Source organism: Ranitomeya imitator, chromosome 2 (assembly GCF_032444005.1).
Source record: "Ranitomeya imitator isolate aRanImi1 chromosome 2, aRanImi1.pri, whole genome shotgun sequence".
In the NCBI taxonomy this organism is placed as follows: Eukaryota; Metazoa; Chordata; class Amphibia; order Anura; family Dendrobatidae; genus Ranitomeya; species Ranitomeya imitator.
Genome location: NC_091283.1, coordinates 528,040,802 through 528,065,449, shown reverse-complemented (window position 1 = coordinate 528,065,449; position 24,648 = coordinate 528,040,802). Strand labels below are relative to the sequence as shown.

At 41.8% G+C, this 24,648-nt stretch overlaps 1 protein-coding gene across 1 annotated transcript in view; it reads left to right on the top strand.

Annotated features, from left to right (window-relative positions):
- Positions 1 to 24,648, top strand: part of CFAP97D1 (CFAP97 domain containing 1) — a 121,617-nt gene that overhangs the window by 86,711 nt on the left and 10,258 nt on the right. Inside the window, exons 2-3 of the mRNA XM_069751856.1 lie at positions 4,092 to 4,162; positions 4,265 to 4,383. Coding sequence (XP_069607957.1) covers positions 4,092 to 4,162; positions 4,265 to 4,383 — 190 coding nt within the window. The remainder of the gene's footprint in view (positions 1 to 4,091; positions 4,163 to 4,264; positions 4,384 to 24,648) is intronic.

Sequence of the window (24,648 nt, the reverse complement as noted above, 5' to 3'; positions counted from 1 at the left end):
ATACAGTCTGATGATGCTGGGTGTACAGATCCAGCATAACCAGGTGACTCACTATATATATGTTGTGATGGTGTGAGATGCTATGTGGGTATCATTTTTTGTATATTTCTATTTTACTTATTTTCATGGTGTTCTCTTGTAGAAGGAGTTATTTGCTAATTGAATGGCTGGTGCTGCCACCTGATATCAGCCCCCACAGTATTGTATTGCATGCTAATGACATGTTGACCTAACTTGTTGAAACAATGAGCCCCTGAGACCTTCCCCCTCCTGACCTGTGAAGGAGGAGGGAGACTGCACATATAATCTGGGCATGACTTCCAAATCCATGCTTTATTTCTGGAGATATGGCAGCCTTTAGTCCTATTATGTTGCATGCTGTCCTTCCTGATATATCCACCCCTTTTTCTGTATATTGTCCCCCTCATATGTTTGCAGGATCGGGTTATACCCACTGAGCGCTTTTTTATATTACCTAAGATGGTGGATATCACTAGCCTGAGTGAATTACCTGGAGCCTTACTATATATATTTTTATCAGGTGTCAATAATTATTCGGGGAGTAATTCAGCACATGGTGGTATGGTGAGTGGGTCACTAATAACGCAACATATGGCAGGCAATGAGTGGGCACTACTAACGCAGTCATGGTGGGCAGTGAGTGGGCACTAATAACTCAGCACATGGCGGGCAGTGAGTGGGCACTCCTAGTGTGATGCTGCGCCTTGCTCTGGAGAACACATCATGGGCCCAGTTTTCAGCCCTGTCTCTCGTCTATTGTATGTAGGTAGTGTGACTGACTGGGGACACAGACCTTGCAGTTTTCTGCACACACACTTATGGCTTCAGGCAGCTTATACTTGACCTACATATTATATTTTCTTATGATGTATGTGCAGCTGGTGATTAGAGAGCCTGTCTGTAACTGCTGTAGAGGAGCAGGTGACTTCTTTATTGTTACAGCATATAACACAGCATTGCCCATCATCGAATGTATCTGACCTTATGATGGGACATTTTCCAGTATCAACCTGTAATATACCTTGGTTGTAAACTTACATGGTGTTTTCAACTTCACTTATCCCACATCTTGTGGGATAATTAAAAAGTGATGAGTGTATATAAAGCGTGAAGACAAGAAGAGGACATCATTGTAAGAAGATGGGAGGCCCCGGACCACGACGCCCATCGTATCGGGACCGCCCCTGGATGAGTATAATCTAACCTCTTTTTCTCATCTTTTAGGATACATCGGAGGCTTATCTACAGCATTCCAGAATGCTATAGATAAGCCCCTGATGCTGGTGGGCTTAGGGCTTAGCTCACCTTCGATTTTGGGGGTGACAGGTTTCCTTTACTTTGTTGAAATGGGCTTTCCGAAAGGTCCAGGTTTTTTGCGTTTCCCCTTTTGAATGTTTGATTGAAAATTACATTGAAACTTACCATATGATGGTCTCTGTATCCCAAATCCTCCCTGACTCCCTGACTAAAAATAAAAAACATATGGCTGTCAAAATGGGGCAGCACAAAAACAAATAGATTTTATAACAAAATTAAGACATTATATGTACCCCAAGATGGTGCCATTAAAACATCTGATCACATTGTGTAAAACCATAAGTGCTCATAACACATTGATAAAAAAAAGTTATGGCTCTTGGAACACAGTGATGCAAGAATGAACAAAAAAACAACCTGTCTGGCCTCAAGGCCCAAAATAGCTGGCCTTAAAGGAGTTAAAGCTTAACTGATGAACCTGCAAAAAGAACAAGCATGCAACAGAAAAATGCTGATCAGATGCAATGGAATAACCAAGCTCATGTACAACGTACAGTACCTCTGACCTCTTGAAGCTTTCTCAACACTGAAGAGCTCAGAAGATAAATGCCATTCCATTATGTACAAAATCATATTCATCGCTAGCATTTTGCCCTTAGATATATTCTATCTAATCCTTCAGAATATTTAAAAATTAGAATTAATTTTTTTGTGTCAATTAATAAATTACCTTACAAATGCCCTAAAACTAAAGGTACCGTCACACATAACGATATTGTTAACAATATCGTTGCTTTATGTGACGTAGCAACGATATCGTTAACGAAATCGTTATGCGTGACAGCGACCAACAATCAGGCCCCTGCTGGGAGATCGTTGGTCGCTGGAGAAAATCCAGGACTTTATTTCGTCGCTGGATCTCCCGCTGTCATCGCTGAATCAGCGTGTGTGATGCCGATTCAGCGAAGTCTTCACTGGTAACCAGGGTAAACATCGGGTTACTAAGCACAGGGCGGCACTTAGTAACCCGATGTTTACCCTGGTTACCACTGTAAAAGTAAAAAAAAACCACTACATACTTACATTCCTGTCACGTTCCTCAGTGTCAGCTTCCGTGTCCTCCAGTGTCAGCACCGGCCGGCCGTAAAGCAGAGCACAGCGGTGAGGTCACCGCTCTGCTTTCCGGCCAGCGCGCTTACACAGTGCAGGGAAGCTGACGCTGGGGGACGTGACAGGAATGTAAGTATGTAGTGTTTTTTTTTTTACTTTTACAATGGTAACCAGGGTAAACATTGGGTTACTAAGCGCGGCCCTGCGCTTAGTAACCCAATGTTTACCCTGGTTACCCGGGGACTTCGGGATCGTTGGTCGCTGGAGAGCTGTCTGTGTGACAGCTCTCCAGCGACCAAACAGCGACGTTGCAGCGATCGGCATCGTTGTCTAGATCGCTGCAGTGTCGCTTAATGTGATGGTACCTTAAGTACAACAGAGGACCTGTAGTTAAAATCCTAGATTAACATCTAAACTACTCCTACACAATGCATGAAGGTAAGCACATTATGCTATGGTATTCTGCCTGCACAGTGATTGGGAATGATACCTCGAAAGGTGCCATTTACATCTAATTATTTCAGCTCCTTAATTAGTTAATATACTAATACAGTATTTACAGCATCTACACAGATCATAAATTTTACTATACCAACTTGGATTAGAAAACTTTCACAGACACTGATTACAGAGAACAGAAATATCCCCAAGCTGAAACTATGTCAACAACGGCAAGTAAGTTAATTAAATCCACATCATATTCCTGTTAATTAATATCTTTTTTTTACAGTGATTGGGGAAAAAGACATTATTTTGTGCTGTATCATTGCTTTATTTCTTCTGGTGCTCCGTTCAGACAATGGATCCAAAATGATGTGAATGATACAGCCATTGGGGTGTCCTGCATGCAGCACTATGCTTGCTACCAAAAGTAATAATTATTGGGGCTCTAAAATGCACAAATAAAATGTATCACCTATGGAAATGCTGAAGATAACCACGAATAGTGCTAGGCTAGCTCCGGCAGTTACTTAGAGAATTAATCGAGTGGAGGTGCACATGTGTGGCTAAATTCCAACAGAGTATTTCACAGCCACGTTCTTGGTGTCGGTGTGGTTCCCAGCTGTTGGACTCCACCAATAATGTAAGTCATCATCACCTGTCATTGGGCTAAGTGAAAATTATTAATGTTGTGAATCACCCTTTAGATGGGTTGTCCAGTTACTTATTATGTAGAAAGAAAAACTCTCAGAATGCAGTAAAATAAAAAATAGGTAAAATTCACCTTATCGACCATGGATCCTATTCAGCTTTTTTGATTCCTGTTTCTGACCTCAGCCTATGTATAGACTATCCTTCTCACTGACGATTCTGCCCGTTTAGGACCTTTTGGCATTGATGTGACTTCATTTCCATTCTCTTCTGGCCAACTGCCAGCAGTTACTCTTTGGACCCAACCCAGGGGCCCCTGTGTAAATACAAATCCCTGTACACCTGTGCAGAAATTATAGGGTGAAAGCTAGGGCAACCCTTGGGTGATGAGCAGAGCTGCAACAACTCTATTTGGTAGCTTCCTACTTTGTGTAATAGAGGGGAGTTTGAGCAGGACACTTGGGTGGTAATGAAGCTCTGTATATGCATTATCAGAAAATTATGGCTGGTGAATGAATGGAGCATATATAATATTAGATTGTATAGGGTGAAGCCTTAACTGGGTAGATGTCTATTAGTTATCATATGCACTCGTTCATTATGTTTTATAGTTAAACCTGAAGTGGACAATAAGCCTCCAAGGATATTTCTCCACCAGCATGTCAAAATGAAAAAAATCCAGGTATCAAAGCTTTTCATATTTAATAACAATGGTTAATTTAAAGAAGACTTGGAGGGGATTTGTCTAATAGGCCCATTTTCTGCTTCACCCTTGTTCATACAGAAGGAACAAGAACGTCTGGCCGAGATAGAAAAAAATAACCGGCTCCTCATGGAGAAAATTGCTCTCATTATGCGCACTGGAGGAACAGTGGACAACTGGAACACTTGTGTTTTAAGAAGGTGATGTCCAATTTTACATCTTTTTTTAATTGTTTACTCATCTGTAATTAAATGGAATCTGTCAATCATATAAAGTCATATGCAAATCCTCCGGGCGTGATAGAGTGTTTTTCCCCTGAGGTTGTTTTCATGTCCAACATCACCCTCTAGCTTAATTCATAGCTAAAGAATTCATTTTTTATTTTTTAATAAATTTGCAAAAACTACTACATTTCTGTTTTTTTCAGTCCAGATGGGGCGCAGAGTGTACATTAATGAGAAAAAAATGAACTTTTTTTGAATTTACCAAATGGCTGCAACGAAACAAAGAGTGAAAACTTTAAAGGGGTCTGAATACTTTCCGTACCCACTGTTCACATGATTCCTAGCAATGACTATGCAGGAAGTGGGGAGAGCACCTTATCGTCGCACATGCCGGAGGTCACATTGACTCGCCGGCACCTGTGCAGAAGATCCCTGACTGTAGCGCCCATAGAAGAGAGGAAAAGGTATGGATTGTATGTATGAATTGCTGTAACACTGCTGTAATACTGATCACATTGATACCTGCAGTGAAAAATCTGCTTTGTTGTTCTTCTTTAATCACCATTTGAAATTTTTTGCTAATTAGATTTTGGTGCTCAGGGGCCAAACAGTCCCCTTGGTCTGTTCCTCCCTGCCTGTGATTTCCCGGCCCCTCCGCCTGCATCCGATCTTTGAATGACAGGTCACTGCTGAAATTTCAAGCAGGAGAGGCAGGCGTTCACAAATCGGGGGATGATGGAGAGGTCAGGGAATCACAGATAGTGAGGGGAAGACCCCAGGGATCAGTCCGGCCCTTGTGCACCAAAATCTAATTAGCAGAAAACTTCAAATGGTGATTACAGAAAGTCAACAGGGCAATGTAATCAGTATTACAGCACCGTTACTGCCATCTCTCTGCTGTCCATTACATAATAATAATAATTACATAGGCAGTTAACTGGTTCATGCAGCTTTACATGAACACCCGAGCCTTACACTATGGCCGGTCCGAATAACTAAAGCAATTGTTACCATCCACCTCTCGTGTCTCCCCTTTTCCTCATAATTTGTAAGCTTGCGAGCAGGGCCCTCATTCCTCCTGGTATCTGTTTTGAACTGTGTTTTTGTTATGCTGTAATGTCTATTGTCTGTACAAGTCCCCTCTATAATTTGTAAAGCGCTGCGGAATATGTTGGCGCTGTATAAATAAAATTATTATTATTATTATTATTATTAATAATCATGCTGACGGGATTTCTTTAAGTGCTTTTCCAGATGGGTTTCATAGAGGACCCACCTGACGATGTTGCGTGCACAATCCCTTACTACTGCTCATGGATCTTTTTAGTGTACTGTATAGAGAACCATTATGTGATGAGCACATCTACTGCCATAAGCCTTGTCATCTGATTGACACATTGCAAAAAGACTGCAGCTGTGAAATGTGCGAGGTCTGCCCAAACTTTCAATCTGATGTCAGCCTCGTAAACAAGAAACTGATCTCCAAAATAGCAAATGGTAGAAATGAGTTAAAGATTCTATTTATTAAACTCATTTACATCTATAGGGAAAAGAAAATATGCTTCCTTTTACAGATCTGTCTTTTCTATATTAAAGAGGTTGTCTGGTCTAAAGTGAAAAGTCTGCAGTCAAGGATTCACTGGTTTCTGGGTCGGAAATGGCAGTGATGTATATGAAATGCATACTCCCGGACAGAAGCCATCTAGTGGGCAAGGCCGTGCTCCATACCAGTGTTTGGCCCAGGGGCGTGGCCATCTAGTGGGTGTGGCCATCTAGTGGGCATGGTCATCTAATGGGCACAGACTCGCTCCACATGTAGCGAGCCTGCACCCACTAGATGGCTTCTGCCTGGGAGTAGAAACCGATGAATCCCGTCAGCACACAAAGTGACTACAGACTTTGCAATTTAAACTGGACAAACCCTTTAATATCGAAAAGACAGATCTGTAATATGGAGGCATATTTTATTTTCCTTATAGATAAAAAGAGGTTTTAAAAATAGAATCAAGTAATTTCTAACTCTTTTCTATCATTTACCATTTTTGAGATATGCTGGAACTGTAGAATGCAGCGAATTTACTATAACCAAATGTGCAGTCGATAATCCGCTGTGTTTTTGCACTGTGGAAACTTAGCCTGGGAGGTTTTTTTTAAATTCTAACAAGATGTGCCAAAACAGTAAGTGAGCCACTGTGATAAATTGGCCTTCTATAATAATAATAATAATCTTTATTTTTATATAGCGCTAACATATTCCGTAGCACTTTACAGTTTTGTGCACACATTATCGTCTACTGCTTTCAAGGCAATCTATCAGCAGGTTTTTGGTATGTAATCTGACAACAGCAGTAGGTAATGGCTGAAACACTAATTTCAGCATTGTGTCACTTATTAGGCTGTGTGCTATTGTTTATTTACAATGAAGGTTTTATCACTGGAGACTATCCCTGCCAGGACTACAGCTCTAGTGCCAACCACGCCCCCTCCTCTGATAAGCAGCTCACTGTCAATAAACAATGTATACAGAAAGCTGTGGTGTGGTTGGTGTCAGCTTTCTTGACTCTACTTCATTTTAAAACTGATGGTATCACAACTGCTGCACCCAGTAAACTAAGTAACACATCATTGGAATCAGGGTCTCTTTTGCGACATTATGATGATCTCAAATCAGGGAGCAAAAACCTGGTGACAGAATCCCTTCAAAGGGTAAGTTATTATTATTATACATTTTTATAGCGCCATTTATTCCATGGCAATTTACATGTGAATACGGGGCAAATATAGACAAATACATTAAACATGAGCATATAACAAGGCACACGGATACATAAGGAGGGAGGACTCTGCCCGCGAGGGCTCACAGTCTGCAGGGGATGGGTGATGAAGCACTAGGAGAGGGTAGGGCACGTTGCACGTTGTGCGGCGGTAAGTGTTAAGTTCACACCTCTGCACAGGGGGAATCTCAAACTATCTCCGCTGCGGTGTCCCATTCTTCTCCAGCCACAGTGGAGCCTGCTCAGTGGAGATGTCGGTCACAGTGTCTGACTCAGGCTGATACTGGGCGACTGGTTACTACTGTTCTTCCAGGCTCTGCCTTTGTAGTCAGCGCTGATCAGCAGCGAGCAGATCTTTCTGGGACTAAGTCCCATACTGGGCATGCCCACGGGACGACCTCCCATTGGAGGTCGGGGGTCACATGCGCAGGTCCTGAAGCGGTTCCTGTTGGACCACTAGGAAGGTCCTTGAGTGCTAACACTATAAAAGGTTTGCATGGCCGCACGACCATGCGCTAATATCAAACCTATGTTATGAGCTCAGCGCCAGTGTGGTCATGGTTGTATGTGGTCAGAGTTTGGCCGAAATAAGCCCCTAGAATACCGGCACCTCCGGTGAGGAGTTTTGTGTATGTGGATTCAGGACTGGCGTATAGCCATTAGAATTCCAGCTCCACCGGAGAGGAGTTGCTTATGTGCTATTCTGACTGCATGACCACTGTTGGCTCTATTAGGTAGCTGTGATCTCCTGTGAGGTTAACAGGGCACGGCGTTCTCTTTTCGTAGTGAATCTGTGAAGTAACAGAGTTTGCTTATACCGCCATATAGTACCGCCTGTTACTAGCAGCAGGTTACTCTCCTGCACGGTGGACCCCGGGTTGCGAACACACATACTGTCTCATATATATATATTCGGTGCGTTCCGCCAACCCTAACAGTAAGTAGCATAAAAAATGACTAATTGTTTAAATCAGGTATTTGTGTTAAATATATTTTTTTACAATTTACAGTCACGATCTAGATGAAAAAATAGAAATCTTGCCATTTTCACAACGGTCTCTAGGGCTATGTTAAAATTATGGTTTATGCTTCCTTTTTCTCCAGAAAACTTTTCAGAAGTCTCATTTTCATCATACAGCTAATAACACAGAATCCACCAATCACAATTGTTGATATCACACCTCCCCCTCTTTTCAAAATAATCTTTCACATGCTCAGTAGATGCTTCAATACAAAAGAAAGGGCTCGAATCAGTCTTCCAGAAAGAACAATATTACCCCAGTGGCCAAAGTGAAAATAGCAATTTTGAATCTAGATTTTAATAAGAGAAATAAAAGAAAAATTACCAACCATTTGAAAAATAATCCATTTTACTGAAAACCTGATTTAAACAATAGGTCATTTTCTGATAACAAATTCCTTTAACTTTTAGACACTGTGCCATGTGGCTGATAGGAGCCAAGAAAGAATACAGATGACAGTTGTGTTTTTTGCGGTATTCACTCTACCTATTTAATCCCACCTCCCCCCGCCAACCTCTCAGGGATGGAATGGCTGCTTTATATTATGGGAATCCAGCCTACATTTTGTAACAAAGAAAGAAAAGAAACATCATAAAAATTCATATAGAAAAAACCAGCATGTATAAATTGTAACATATATACTAACTCAATTATAGCATATTAAATATAGGAGAACTAGAGTTATTCGTATAAAAAATACCATTTATTAAATATAAAACATGAAGACACAAAAGAATTTCATAATATCACATACAATATATTAGCATGAAAACATAGAAAATAGAGTGATCCCAATGGTACAAACGCAAAGATACCGCATATAACATGGAAAACAAGGGGGCGCCCCATTGAGGAAGCGAGATTCATTCTCGCGAAACGCGCGTCGGGGAGAGCGGTCGTTTCCTGGACTGAACTTCTTATATTATGGGTAATTAACCTGTTATTATACTATCTTTTTCTAGGCAGCAATTGTTTTCCATGTTATATGCGGTATCTATTTTAGGCTGGAACTATTCGAAGGTTTACAAGGGAGGAAACTATCTTCCTTGTTAGCACATGTGCAGTAAAAGTTTACTTCGTTCCATACCTATAATCACGTTCATTTGGAAGTAATACTGTTCATTGCTGCCCTTTTCAGCCCAGGTTAACGACCCCTTTGCGTTTGTACCATTGGGATCACTCTATTTTCTATGTTTTCATGCTAATATATTGTATGTGATATTATGAAATTCTTTTGTGTCTTCATGTTTTATATTTAATAAATGGTATTTTTTATACGAATAACTCTAGTTCTCCTATATTTAATAATAAAAATTCAGACGTAAATAAAATATAAAACTTGAAACCTTGCAAAATGCCAGTGAAGTTATTATCCCGAGAAAAGTGTATGTGTATGATAAAATGCACCTTAAATGTTTGTATTCTGTAATTGATATTTCTTTAAATAAAACGGTTTATGCGAAATACCAGTGAGTTGAGCACCCACTATATTGCGCCACTGTTCATCCAGGAATTTTTGTAGCTGCCACTTCATCATATCATCTTAGTGCCATACATTATGGAGCATAATAGACTGGGTTAAGCCTCTATTATGAAAGAGTGAAAATTTAATGGCTTGTGAAACAGCCGCATGTTCAAGCTTTTTATTTTCATGTAAAGATAACATTTTGATTATTTTTTATCACAAACGTCACTCCATGTTGTAAATCCTTTTCCCGTGAAACCTTTTATGTCTCATCAGTCAGTCTGCTAAAATGGAGAACATTGTAAAAAAAAATATTTTCTAGATAAAAGATCTATTAATTATCCTTTATCACAATTCATGTAGAGCTTATTCCACTTTTTCTTGACCTATGACCTCTTCGGATTATTGAATTTAAAGGGAATCTGTCAGCAGACTTTTGTTATGTAATGCGAGTGCAGCATGGAGTAGGGGCTGAAACACAGATTTCAGCGATGTGTCACGTATTAGGCTGTGTGCTGTTTTCATACAATGAAGATTTTATCACCAGGAGATAATCGCTGCCGGTTCTACAGTGCAGATGAGACCAGGTCCGACCACGCCCCCTTGCCCCCTTGTTTGTTTGTTTATGTTGTGGTGGACGATTTCAGATTTAGCGCAATGTCTGCAACATTTTCTGTAACCCCTTCATGACATTTGACGTAAGTTTGTGTCATGGTCAGGAAGAGGATCCCACAAAATTACGTAAATTTATGTTATGGCGATTCTGCGGGGACAGGAGCAGTGCCCATATGATCACTGCTGGGGGCTTGGCTTAAGTGAAAGCCAATCCTTGACTGACACTGCCAGGAGTGGTACCCACACCGCTCTTGGCAGCATTTCGAAACAACACAGCATTTAAATTCCCAGAGGGATGTAATATCCAAAATGGGGTCACTAGAGAGAGAATTCTGTTCTTATAGCACATAGGGGCTCTGTACATTGAGTCTGCAAACTATTATCAGATAATTTGTTCTCCAATAGTCACATAGCACTCTTTTCTACGTGAGTCTTGCCGTGTGGCTAGGCAGTATTGTACAGCCACATATGGGGTATTGCCACTTTCAGTAGTAACTGTAATTTTAGTGCCATTCTTACTCTTTCCCCCTTGTGAAAGTGTAAAATTAGGGTTAAAACAAATTTTTTGTGGTAAAAATGTAACAATTTTTTCTTCACTGTCCAATAGTATATAATTCTGTGACACACTCATTGTGTCAATATAATCACTGCACACTTAGATAAAGTCATTGAGATGTACTTTGTAATTTGGGGTCATTTAAAAGGGGATTCTGCTGTCCTGGCACCTCAAGGGCTCTTCTAATGCACCCTCAAACCATTCCTGCAAAATCTGAACTCCAATATGGCTCTTCTTCCCTTCTGAGCTTTGCACTGTGCCTCAAAAGTAGTTTTCGACCACATATGGAGTATAGGCATACTCAGAAGAAATTGTGTAACAAATCATACCATTCATTTTCTCCTGCTATCCCTTTTGAAAATTTAAAACTTGGGGCCGAAACAACATTTTAGTGGAAAAAAAATTGTAATTTTCCATTTTCTCAGCCTAATCTTATGCAAATATGTTAATCACCTGAAGGCTAAAAATGGTCACTGCACCCTTAAATGAATTCCTCAAGAGGTGTAGTTTCCAAAATGAGGTCATTTATAGAAGTTTTCCACTGTTTATGCACATGAGGAGCTCTGCTAATGCTGCATAGCATTTGCTATATATTCCAGCCAATTTTGTGCTCCAAAAATGAAAAGCTACTCCTTCCCTACCGAGCCCTGACGTGCGCACAAAACAGTAGTTCTCCACCACATACAGGATATCGGTGTACTCAGGAGAAATTGCACAGCAAATTGAAAGATCCACTTTCTCCTGTTACCCTTATGAGAATGAAAAATATAGGGCAAAACCGACAGTTTGGTGGGAAAAATTAACTTTTTTCATTTTTACAGCTCCAAAATGGGGTCACTTGTGAGAGTTTTCCACTTTTTAGGAACATGGCGGATCTCTATAAACACGACATTTTGTGAGGAAAATTAGATTTTTTTTTCATTTTCTTTGCTCACCACACCTCTAGATAAGTTCCTTGATGGGTGTAGTTTCCACTTGTTGGGGGTTTCCTCTGTTTAGGCACATCAGGGACACTGCAAACGCGACATGGTGTCCGCTATCTATTCCAACCAATTTTGCACTCCAAAAGTGAAATGGTGTTCCTTCCCTTCCGATTCCTGTGGTGCCCCAAACTGTAGCTTTCCTTTGTTTATGAGGTGTGATGGAACGCACCTTGCAGCATTGTCTGACATCACTATAACGTTGGAGGGATCACACGCTACAGACTCCCCACTTTCACCATTGTGACATTCCGCACCCCCTTGGGAATACATTAGCACAGTTTTACAGAGACACTCCCTGTCCACACAGGTACAGGGAGTCACGTGAAGTGAGAGAGGGTGGCCCATGCAGCCGCTGGCATGGCCCAACACTTGCTTATTACCCCAAAAAGCTGAGAGACCCCTTTGACTAGCACCAGTAAAACAGAGCCCTGCCAGCCTGGTAGGACTGCCACCAGTTTCCCATTAGGTATAAGCCTGGGCCATTAACGGGATTATATTGGGCCAGAAATCAGCCCCGGTATCATGTGAAGTTAAACAGAGAAAATGGACTAGTGGATTCGTGGATCTAGATAAAAGAGCAATCCAAGGTTAAATTAGATATTTAATCACCTTAAGTGTACATTAGACAAAACACTATATTCTCAATGGATTTACATATACAATTGTCAGATACGCAAATAGAGGTGGTAGTACAAAAGGTATAAGCAGATGAAACATGTCAGTTACAGGCTTGATGTTCGGCCAAGGAGCTGGACTACATGGTGGGTGTGGGGTGCCAGCTGTTTCCAGTTCCTTCCAACATGTTACACAGTGTGACCCCTCTCAGAACTGAACAGCAAGCATGAGAAGAAAAGCCACATGGCCTTAAATGAGCATTTATCCCCTTGATCAGTAACTCCTTTTTCCGCCCTCCCCCCAGGATGGTTCTGGTCCCCCTACCTTGGCTTAATGTAGCTGAAACTCCAAAACCTATGATGGATCATAAGTTTTCCAGGTCATAGTGTGGTGGATTTGGCACCATTGTATCCATCCAGGCAACCGTTACGCTTGGAGACCAAACACAGCTTCACTACCTGGCTTCTATTAGCTGTTCTATGTGTCTCCCTACTCTGGGGTGCTAGAACAGATTGAGACAATGGCAGGCATTTATCTTGTTCCCAAGATTTTGAAAATGTAACGAATACATAGCTAGGACGTACGATAACTCCATAATCTCCTTATGGAATTCTCAACTGACTGAATTTGGCTTAAGCTGTTACATAGGCAGTTGCCGGGGGTCATCCTGTCATGATGCTAAGCGAAGCTGTTGAGGGTAGGAGTTTTCCTTTGGATCTCTTAAAGCTGGACCACCTGCTGAGCCAAGTGTACTGTTTCAGATTCACATGTTGATGGAGTTTTGTAATCTCGGACCGGATATGATGCAGTTTATGGTCATGACATTAATCCCCCCCCCCAGATTCATCACATGGGGTATCAGCGTACTTAGGAGAAATTGCACAACAAATTGTATTGTATGTAGTGTGGAGCATTCCGATACCGCAAGTATCGGGTATCGGCCGATACTTGCGGTATCGGAATTCCGATACCGAGTTCCGATACTTTTGTGGTATCGGGAATCGGTATCGGATCCATAGTGATGTGTAAAATAAAGAATTAAAATAAAAAATATTGATATATTCACCTCTCCGGCGGCCCCTGGACATCACCGCTGGTAACCGGCAGGCTTCTTTGTTTAAAATGAGCGCGTTTAGGACCTGAGAATGACGTCGCGGCTTCTGATTGGTCGCGTGCCGCTCATGTGACCGCCACGCGACCAATCACAAGCCGCGACGTCATTCTCAGGCACTAAACTCCTCATTCTAGGAATTTAGGACCTGCGAATGACGTCGCGGCTTCTGATTGGTCGCGTGGCAGTCACATGAGCGGCACACGACCAATCAGAAGCCGCGACGTCATTCTCAGGTCCTAAACGCGCTCATTTTAAACAAAGAAGCCTGCCGGTTACCCGCGGTGATGTGCAGGGGCCGCCGGAGAGGTGAATATATCAATATTTTTTATTTTAATTCTTTATTTTACACATTAATATGGATCCCAGGGCCTGAAGGAGAGTTTCCTCTCCTTCAGACCCTGGGAACCATCAGGATACCTTCCGATACTTGGTGTCCCATTGACTTGTATTGGTATCGGATATCGGTATCGGCGATATCCGATACTTTTCGGGTATTGGCCGATACTATCCGATACCGATACTTTCAAGTATCGGACGGTATCGCTCAACACTAATGTATGGTTTCTCCTGTTACCCTTTTGAAAATGTAAAATTTTGGAGCTAAATTAACATTTTTGAAAGAAAAAGTAAAATTGTCATTTTTTTCCATCAACATTGCCTTAATTCCTGTGAAACACCCGAAGGGTAAATAAACTTATTGAATGTGAGCATTTTGAGAGGTGCAATTTTTAAAATGGTGTCACTCTTGTGTATTTTCTGTCACATAGGCCCTCACTGGGTATCAAATTTGGACCATCTGACACTAATAAATTAGCTTGTCCTCTAACACAAATCTCTGAGCAAATATAGCTTTGCCACAATGACTAAACAGTAGCAGATTATACAGGAGACAATCAATATAAGCGGATAAAAATGTCAAATTAAAAAATCCATTCTTTGTATTGATTAGAATAAAGTGAATGTCATAGAATTGCATGGGGACCAATTTGCAGTGTCTGCCATGCAAACATATTCTTATCATTTCTCTTCACTTTCATTTGTTGCTGTCAAGGACAGCATTCTAGCAAATTGTATCAAATCTTGTTTTATCTTTGGAAAGATGAGTGTCTCTGTAACAATTTGCATATGAAGCATAGAGTTTACCCCAAATACCTGTGCCGCTATAGATGAAGAGAATATGTCCCCATGGAAGGCTGTCCAATATTCTATTTTATATAAAGCAGAGGTAGACTAAGACATAGCTTTTTGGAAAATATTTTATGTAACTTATTTTATTCACTTAACTCCCTCTTAGTTTTGACTCAGAGGTCCAGTGGGCGGTTCTATTCATGAGAGGCTATCATTAACTGATAAGACTGCCCACAGAATCTCCAAGCTAACAATGAGTAGGGATTTTAAAAATAAAATAACATTTCCCAAACAACAATCTGTTCAGTTCCTCCTGCTCTATAATGTGATGCTGGCAGGTCAGACTTATTTTTAAACATGACAGGTTCCCTTCAAAAGGGATCTGTCAATTGAATCAACACTCTTAATACATCTATATTGCCACTCATATCATAGGAAGCTGAATAAAATGAAACCCTGGTATCTGCAATCCGATATCTTATTCCAGAGAAATCCACATTTTTCTTATGTAGCTGTTCAGGACTATGGGCCGGACACAGATCTCCCAGAGAATGTGTTACCAGTGTGAGACATATAATGGCTGCTCTCTTGATCTCACTGAAGAGCTGTGTGTGATTATAAGTGACACATTTGCAGGTTTCTCTAGGCTTCACTCCCCATCTCACAGGCAGAAAGGTTGCACTATTGTGGCAATACAGCAGAGCTGTGAGAGCTGCAGCTCCTAAACGGTTTGCTATGGGACAATGTTCAGTTCTACTGTTCTGTGTTAGTTACAGTACATGTCTCACACTGGTAACTTCCCCTTTCACCTATAATAAGCTCTAGAAGCAGATTTTCATTCAGATTGGTGTCCAGCTGAATGGCACAATTACATATTAGAAAAACATTGATTTCTAATAATAAGACATTGGATCGCAGATATCAAGGTTTCATTTTATTCAGCTTCCTATGACCTACATGCCCATCATAGGAGGGTTCATCCTACCGACAGGTTCCTTTTAAAGAGGAGCTTTCAGTTTTCTTACCTTATCTGTGGACTCTTATTTCCTACTAGATGGTGGCCCGATTTTAACGTATCGGGTATTCTAGAATATGTAGGTAGTATACAGCACAGGCTATGTACTATATTGCACAGTGACGTAGTATATAACACAACCGACGCAGTATCTAACATAGCTACGTAGTATATAACAGAGCTACGTAGTATATAACACAGCCACGTAGTATATAACATAACCACGTAGTGTATTGCACAGGTATGTAGTATATTTGTCAGCCACCTAGTATATAGCAGAGCCACGTAGTATATAACATAGCCACGTAGTATATTGTAGAGCCACGTAGTATATTGCACAGCCACATAGTATATAACACAGTCACGTAGTGTATTGCACAGCTACGTAGTGTATTGCACAGCCACATAGTATATTGGTCAGCGACGTAGTATATAGCAGAGCCACATAGTATATAACATAGCCACGTAGTATATTGTAGAGGCACGTAGTATATTGCATAGCTACGTAGTATATTGCACAGCCACGTAGTATATAACAGAGCCACGTAGTATATTGCACAGTTGACGTAGTATATAACAGAACCACGTAGTATATTGCACAGCCACGTAGTATATAACAGAGCCACATAGTATATTGCACAGCTACGTAGTATATAACACAGAGCACGTAGTATATTGCAAAGCCACGTTGTATATTGCACAGTCATGTTGTATATTGCCCAGCTACATAGTATATAGCAGAGATGCAGTATATCACAGAGCCCACACAGTATGTAACACAGCTCACGTAGTATATCACAATGTGGGCACTATATATGTTGTTTAAAAAAGACTTAAAATAAAAAATAAACATATACTCACCTTCCGAAGGCCCCTTGAAGTCCTGACGCCTGTGTGCGGTGTACGCGGCAGCTTCCGGTCCCAGGATTGGTATGAGCGCAGGACCTGTGATGACGTCGCGGTCACATGACTGTGACGTCATGGCAGGTCCTTCTCGCATAGCATCCTTGACACACGCAGCATCAATAGTAAAAAGTTGGTTACACAGGGTTAATAGCTGCGGTAACAGAGTGCATTACACCGCAGTCCGTTAACACTGGCATTAACCCTGTGTGAGCGCTCAGCGCTGACTGCAGGGCAGTAAAGCAGCGGCCATTTTGCTGCCAGACTATGGCTGTCGCTGATTGGTCGTGGCAATGGCGGTGGGCGTTTTGCCACGACCAATCAGCGACTTGGATTTCCATGACAGACAGAGGCCACGACTAATGAATATCCGTGACAGACAGACAGACGGAAGTGACCCTTAGACAATTATATAGTAGATGAAATTCCATTCCTGGAGTATCTTTTTCTCTGCTCTGCATCATTCCTCCTTGAAATGTGGAAAAAAAATAATATTTAGGCACTACTATTCCCTTTGACATACATGTATGTGTCTACACATTTTAACAGTTTTAGTGCTATTGATAAGTGTATGTTGTTGCTCGGTTGCCAATTTATTCATACATTTCCAAGAGGAAAAAAAGGAACAACCTAACTCCGACATTAGTCCTTTTACTTCAGTGCCAAGCATAGTAAGTAACATACAAGAATGTGACTATACTTGGCACTGCAACTTTGGCCGGCTGACCCTCACTCAGGTAAATGGGGTGAGGCGCAACCACAATAGTTTGGATATCAGTGTGACACTATTGTGCCACTGACCCATCGATTGGACCCTATTTATCATTCAAAGGCCAATGACTAAAATCTTCATGCTATCAAGTCATAGTTCAGTATCGTGAAACAAATAAAAGTAGACCAATAGATATAAAAGAGCACATAGCATTGTACATAACCTATTCCGTAGTTTTCTCAATTGTTATGTATATTTCTGATCTCTGCTTTAGTAGTCTTCCAGTATAATTTATCAAAGTATCCAGAAGCCAAAGCATTGGAGTCTGACTTGAGATGAAATTCTGCTCTGGTAAATTCTTTGTACAACGCAGATTATATTTTTTTCCTTACTGTTTTAATTAGATTTCTTACATCTATCTGTCATGTGCAGCAATCCACTAGATTGCCTCTTTTATCCCCACATTACAGTGCAAAGTGGCCCGTACAAGAACATTACATGTTTGCTAATGTGCACAGATTGCGCATTGTTTTTCTTCTATTGACGTGTCGAACATAAGCTTCAATGGTGTAATCTGCATGATGGATTCTGCTGAAAGTACAACAAAGGCACCTACATTCAAGAGGCACCACAACATTAAGGAGGGAGAGAAGGGCAATGACCCAAATGTGGGGCCATTCTTTCTTAGCAATGAGTGGAAACAAGCCACAGACAACTGTATCACTTGATGCAGATGACTGGTGGCCGAAGCTGCCTGTTTGGGTAATGAATAGGATCTTCTCTATGCGGCCTGTGCTACATGGCTTTACTTGTCAGCATTAAATTACATTGCTCAGGGGTGGCCTCAGAACAACAAGCAGGGGGGGCGGCGAGCTAGCTAGGTGGGCAGAAACCTAGGGAAGCAGAAACCTTAGTGCTATGGAAGACCTTGCCTAGGCGGTAGGGATTAAGGAGAGCAACTTGGAGAGCATCATAAAAGATAGCTAAACTCCTTCAGTCACATGGCCCACTGACATCCCCCCCAAGGGAGCAGTTCTTATCGAGAGAGAAGTAAATACAGAACTTCTGATTTTGTGATAATAGAGCAGAGATTAATGATATTTGCCTAAATCTTACAGGAAGGTATTCATTACTAACACTATACTTTTACTTATTCACACAATGTAGATATATGTCAGGGGCAGTAACTCTAAGCCAGATTTATAACTTCTACAGACTTAATTATTGTTAATGCATTTCTCATGTGTTTTTGTTTTCTTTTTTAACTTAGGGAATACTGGCCCTCAATAAACAGATCTAACTTAGCATGAAGATCTATTTTCAAGGTCATACTCTCCCGGAAAAAGAATATGCAAACTAAGTCATACTATCAACACCAGAGACACAGAGCACTGTTTTTCGGTTCTTGTCTGTTATCAGTACAGTATAGGGTACTGGTTGACTAAATATGATGCCTTGGGCCTCTTTCACACTTCAGACTTTTGGCGTCAGTTTGAATCCGCCGTTTTCATCAAATAGCGGATCCGCCATTTTTTTTTGGCGGATCCGCTATTTTCCCATAAACTTGCATTAGCGACGGATTGTGGCGGATGGTCATCCGTTCCATCCGCCATGTGACAGATCCGTTGAAATTTGGCGGACGTCATCTAGACATTGACGGACATTGCAACGTTTTTTGTCTGCACCGAAATGGCGGTTCATGACGGATCCATCGCGTCCGCCATTTCCTAGAATGGCCGCCTATGGGCGGCGGATCCGTCGCGACCGTCATTTGGCGGATCCATCACCCCAATCCGCTTTTTCAATTGAGCATGCTCCAAAAAGTAGATACTTTTCCTAGATACAAGGATGCGTAAAAAAAACGGATCCGTTAGAACCATTTTCTCAACAATTGTGACGGATCCGTAAAAATACATACACAAATGGATACGTGAATACATCATGTGTTTCCATAGAGTACAATAGTAAAAACATTTGTCAAATGGGTATCAATTTATAATGTTTTCAGCTTGGGTAACATTCATATACATGTCTGATTCAATCTGATTTTTTACATGATGGAAAAACACAATCTGCAGGACTGTTTCATCATTTAAAAAAAGGGTGAAAAAACAGATCACTTTTTCTAACATTGCAGTCTATGGAAGATGGTTGCAAACCTATTGTCATACGTTTGCATCAGTTTTTGAAATTTTCATTTTTTTTCCCCCCAAAACAAGAAACATGATCTCTTGACATTCTTTTTAAAGTACATCCAATTGCATAGGTTTTACAACAGATCATTTTTTTTTTGTTACCAATATAACAATCTATGGCTTCCGGGTCAAAAATGTAGTTTGAATCTCAGTCAACCAGTTTACTTCTCTGTACTGATGAGGGGCAAGAACATCAAACAGCTCTGTCTACAGATTAGTTTTGGTTTGGCTGGCGTGAGCTTCTTTGCCTTTCATTTTGTTTCTTTTTTTCTATGCATCTCTGACTCGGTCTCTATCTCTCTGACCGATCCTTCACTGTATGTTTTGCTGGTTCCTCCTCCTCTCACCTTCCCCTTACTGTTGGGGTTCCTCAAGGATCAGTCCTAGGCCCCCTCCTCTTCTCTTTGTATACTGCCCCTATTGGACAAACAATCAGTAGATTTGGTTTCCAGTACCATCTCTATGCTGATGACACCCAATTATACACCTCTTCTCCTGTTGTCACGCCGACCTTTTTAGAAAACACCAGTGATTGTCTTACCGCTGTCTCTAACATCATGTCCTCCCTCTATCTGAAACTAAACCTGTCAAAAACTGAACTCCTCGAGTTCTCTCCCTCTACTAACCTACCTTTGCCTGACATTGCCATCTCCGTGTGCGGTTCCACCATTACTCCAAAGCAACATGCCCGCTGCCTTGGGGTCATCCTTGACTCTGACCTTTCATTCACCCCCCACATCCGATCACTGGCTCGCTCTTCTTACCTGCATCTCAAAAACATTTCTAGAATTCGCCCTTTTCTTACTTTCGACTCTGCAAAAACTCTTACTGTTTCACTTATTCATTCTCGTCTGGACTATTGTAACTCTCTACTAATCGGCCTCCCTCTTACCAAACTTTCCCCGCTCCAATCTGTCCTGAATGCTGCTGCCAGGATCATATTCCTCACCAACCGTTACACCGATGCCTCTACCTTGTGCCAGTCATTACACTGGCTACCCATCCACTCCAGAATCCAGTACAAAACTACTACCCTCATCCACAAAGCACTCCATGGCTCAGCACCACCCTACATCTCCTCTCTGGTCTCAGTCTACCACCCTACCCGTGCCCTCCGCTCCGCTAATGACCTCAGGTTAGCATCCTCAATAATCAGAACCTCCCACTCCCGTCTCCAAGACTTTACACGTGCTGCGCCGATTCTTTGGAATGCACTACCTAGGTTAATACGATTAATCCCCAATCCCCACAGCTTTAAGCGTACCCTAAAAACGCATTTGTTCAGACTGGCCTACCGCCTCAATGCATTAACCTAACGATCCCTGTGTGGCCTATTTAAAAAAAATAAAAAATCAGGTTCCTCGCATTATGTTCTCATTCACTTTATGCAGTTAATAGCCCTCTGTGTCTGTACTGTTACATACTTAGGCAGTTAACTGGTTCATGCAGCTTTACATGAACACCCGAGCCTTACACTATGGCCGGTCCGAATAACTAAAGCAATTGTTACCATCCACCTCTCGTGTCTCCCCTTTTCCTCATAGTTTGTAAGCTTGCGAGCAGGGCCCTCATTCCTCCTGGTATCTGTTTTGAACTGTATTTCTGTTATGCTGTATTGTCTATTGTCCGTACAAGTCCCCTCTATAATTTGTAAAGCGCTGGGGAATATGTTGGCGCTATATAAATAAAAATTATTATTATTATTATTATTATATTATGCATGGCTCTCCTAACAGTGCTGGGAAATTGTACTTTCCTAGGGGCAAGAACACATCTATGATAAAGAATACATTAACCCCTCTGTGACCTTAGACGTACTATCCCGTCGAGGTGCCCTGGGCTTATCTGACCCTGGAAGGGATAGTACGTCATAGCCGATCGGCCGCGCTCACGGGGGGAACGCGGCCGATCGCGGCCGGGTGTCAGCTGCTTATCGCAGCTGACATCCGGCACTATGTGCCAGGAGCGGTCACGGACCGCCCCCGGCACATCAAAGATGATCGCGATGTGCCGGCGGTGCAGGGAAGCACCGCGCAGGGAGGGGGCTCCCTGCGGGCTTCCCTGAGACCCCCGGAGCAACGCGATGTGATCGCATTGCTGCGAGGGTCTCACCTCCCTCCCTGCTCCCTCCAGCCCCGGATCCAAGATGGACGCGGATCCGGGTCCTGCAGGGAGGGAGGTGACTTCACAGAGTCTGCTTAGAGCAGGCACTGTGAAGGCTGCAGCGCTGCATGTCAGATCAGTGATCTGACAGAGTGCTGTGCAAACTGTCAGATCACTGATCTGTGATGTCCCCCCCTGGGACAAAGTAAAAAAGTAAAAAAAAAATTTTCCAAATGTGTGAAAAAAATAAAAAAAAATATTCCAAAATAATGAAAAAAAAAAAATATTATTCCCATAAATACATTTCTTCATCTAAATAAAAAAAAAAACCCAATAAAAGTACACATATTTAGTATCGCCGCGTCCGTAACGACCCGACCTATAAAACTGTCCCACTAGTTAACCCCTTCAGTAAACACCGTAAGAAAAAAAAAAAAAAAACGAGGCAAAAAACAACGCTTTATTATCATACCGCCGAACAAAAAGTGGAATAACACGCGATCAAAAGGACAGATATAAATAACCATGGTACCGATGAAAGCGTCATATTGTCCCGCAAAAAACGAGCTGCCATACAGCATCATCAGCAAAAAAATAAAAAAGTTATAGTCCTGAGAATAAAGCGATGCAAAAATAATTATTTTTTCTGTAAAATAGTTTTTATCGTATAAAAGCGCCAAACCATAAAAAAATGATATAAATGAGGTATCGCTGTAATCGTACTGACCCGAAGAATAAAACTGATTTATCAATTTTACCAAACGCGGAACGGTATAAACGCCTCCCCCAATAGAAATTCATGAATAGCTGGCTTTTGGTCATTCTTCCTCACAAAAATCGGAATAAAAAGCGATAAAAAAATGTCACGTGCCCAAAAATGTTTTCAATAAAAACGTCAACTCGTCCCGCAAAAAACAAGACCTCACATGACTCTGTGGAAAAATTATAGCTCTCAAAATGTGGTAACGCAAAAAATATTTTTTGCAATAAAAAGGGTCTTTCAGTGTGTGACGGCTGCCAATCATAAAAATCCGCTAAAAAACTCGCTATAAAAGTAAATCAAACCCCCCTTCATCACCCCCTTAGTTAGGGAAAAATAAAAAAAAATGTATTTATTTCCATTTTCCCATTAGGGCTAGGGTTAGGGCTAGGGCTAGGGTTAGGGCTAGGGTTAGGGCTAGGGTTAGGGCTAGGGTTAGGGCTAGGGCTAGGGTTAGGGCTAGGGTTAGGGCTAGGGCTAGGGTTAGGGTTAGGGCTAGGGTTAGGGCTAGGGTTAGGGCTAGGGTTAGGGTTAGGGCTAGGGTTAGGGATAGGGTTAGGGTTAGGGTTAGGGCTAGGGTTAGGGTTAGGGTTAGGGCTAGGGTTAGGGCTAGGGTTAGGGTTAGGGTTGGGGCTACAGTTAGGGTTGGGGCTAAAGTTAGGGTTTAGATTACATTTACAGTTGGGAATAGGGTTGGGATTAGGGTTAGGGGTGTGTCAGGGTTAGAGGTGTGGTTAGGGTTACCGTTGGAATTAGGGTTAGGGGTGTGTTTAGATTAGGGTTTCAGTTATAATTGGGGGGTTTCCACTGTTTCGGCACATCAGGGGCTCTCCAAACACGACATGGCGTCCGATCTCAATTCCAGCCAATTCTGCGTTGAAAAAGTAAAACAGTGCTCCTTCCCTTCCGAGCTCTCCTGTGTGCCCAAACAGGGGTTTACCCTCACATATGGGGTATCAGCGTACTCAGGACAAATTGGACAACAACTTTTGTGGACCAATTTCTCCTGTTACCCTTGGGAAAATACAAAACTGGGGGCTAAAAAATAATTTTTGTGGGAAAACAAAAAGATTTTTTATTTTCACGGCTCTGCGTTATAAACTGTAGTGAAACACTTGGGGGTTCAAAGTTCTCACAACACATCTAGATAAGTTCATTGAGGGGTCTAGTTTCCAATATGGGGTCACTTGTGGGGGGTTTCTACTGTTTAGGTACATTAGGGGCTCTGCAAACGCAATGTGACGCCTGCAGACCAATCCATCTAAGTCTGCATTCCAAATGATGCTCCTTCCCTTCCGAGCCCTCCCATGCGCCCAAACGGTGGTTCCCCCCCACATATTGGGTATCAGCGTACTCAGGACAAATTGGACAACAACATTTAGGGTCCAATTTCTCCTGCTAACCTTGGAAAAATACAAAACTGGGGGCTAAAATATAATTTTTGTGGAAAAAAAAATATTTTTTATTTGCATGGCTCTGCGTTATAAACTGTAGTGAAATACTTGGGGGTTCAAAGCTCTCACAACACATCAAGATGAGTTCCTTAGGGGGTCTACTTTCCAAAATGGTGTCACTTGTGGGGGGTTTCTACTGTTTAGGTACATTAGGGGCTCTGCAAACGCAATGTGACGCCTGCAGACCATTCCATCTAAGTCTGCATTCCAAATGGCGCTCCTTCCCTTCCGAGCCCTCCCATGCGCCCAAACGGTGGTTCCCCCCCACATATGGGGTATCAGCGTACTCAGGACAAATTGGACAACAACTTTTGGGGTCCAATTTCTCCTGTTACCCTAGGGAAAATACAAAACTGGGGGCTAAAAAATAATTTTTGTGGGAAAAAAATTTTGTTTTATTTTTATGGCTCTGCATTATAAACTTCTGTGAAGCCCTTGGTGGGTCAAAGTGCTCACCACACATCCAGATAAGTTCCTTAGGGGGTCTACTTTCCAAAATGGTGTCACTTGTGGGGGGTTTCAATGTTTAGGCACATCAGTGGCTCTCCAAACGCAACATGGCGTCCCATCTCAATTCCTGTCAATTTTGCATTGAAAAGTCAAACGGCGCTCCTTCCATTCCGAGCTCTCCCATGCGCCCAAACAGTGGTTTACTGCCACATATGGGGTATCAGCGTACTCAGGACAAATTGGACAACAACTTTTGGGGTCCATTTTCTCCTGTTACCCTTGGTAAAATAAAACAAATTGGAGCTGAAGTAAATTTTTTGTGTAAAAAAGTTAAATGTTCATTTTTATTTAAACATTCCAAAAATTCCTATTAAACA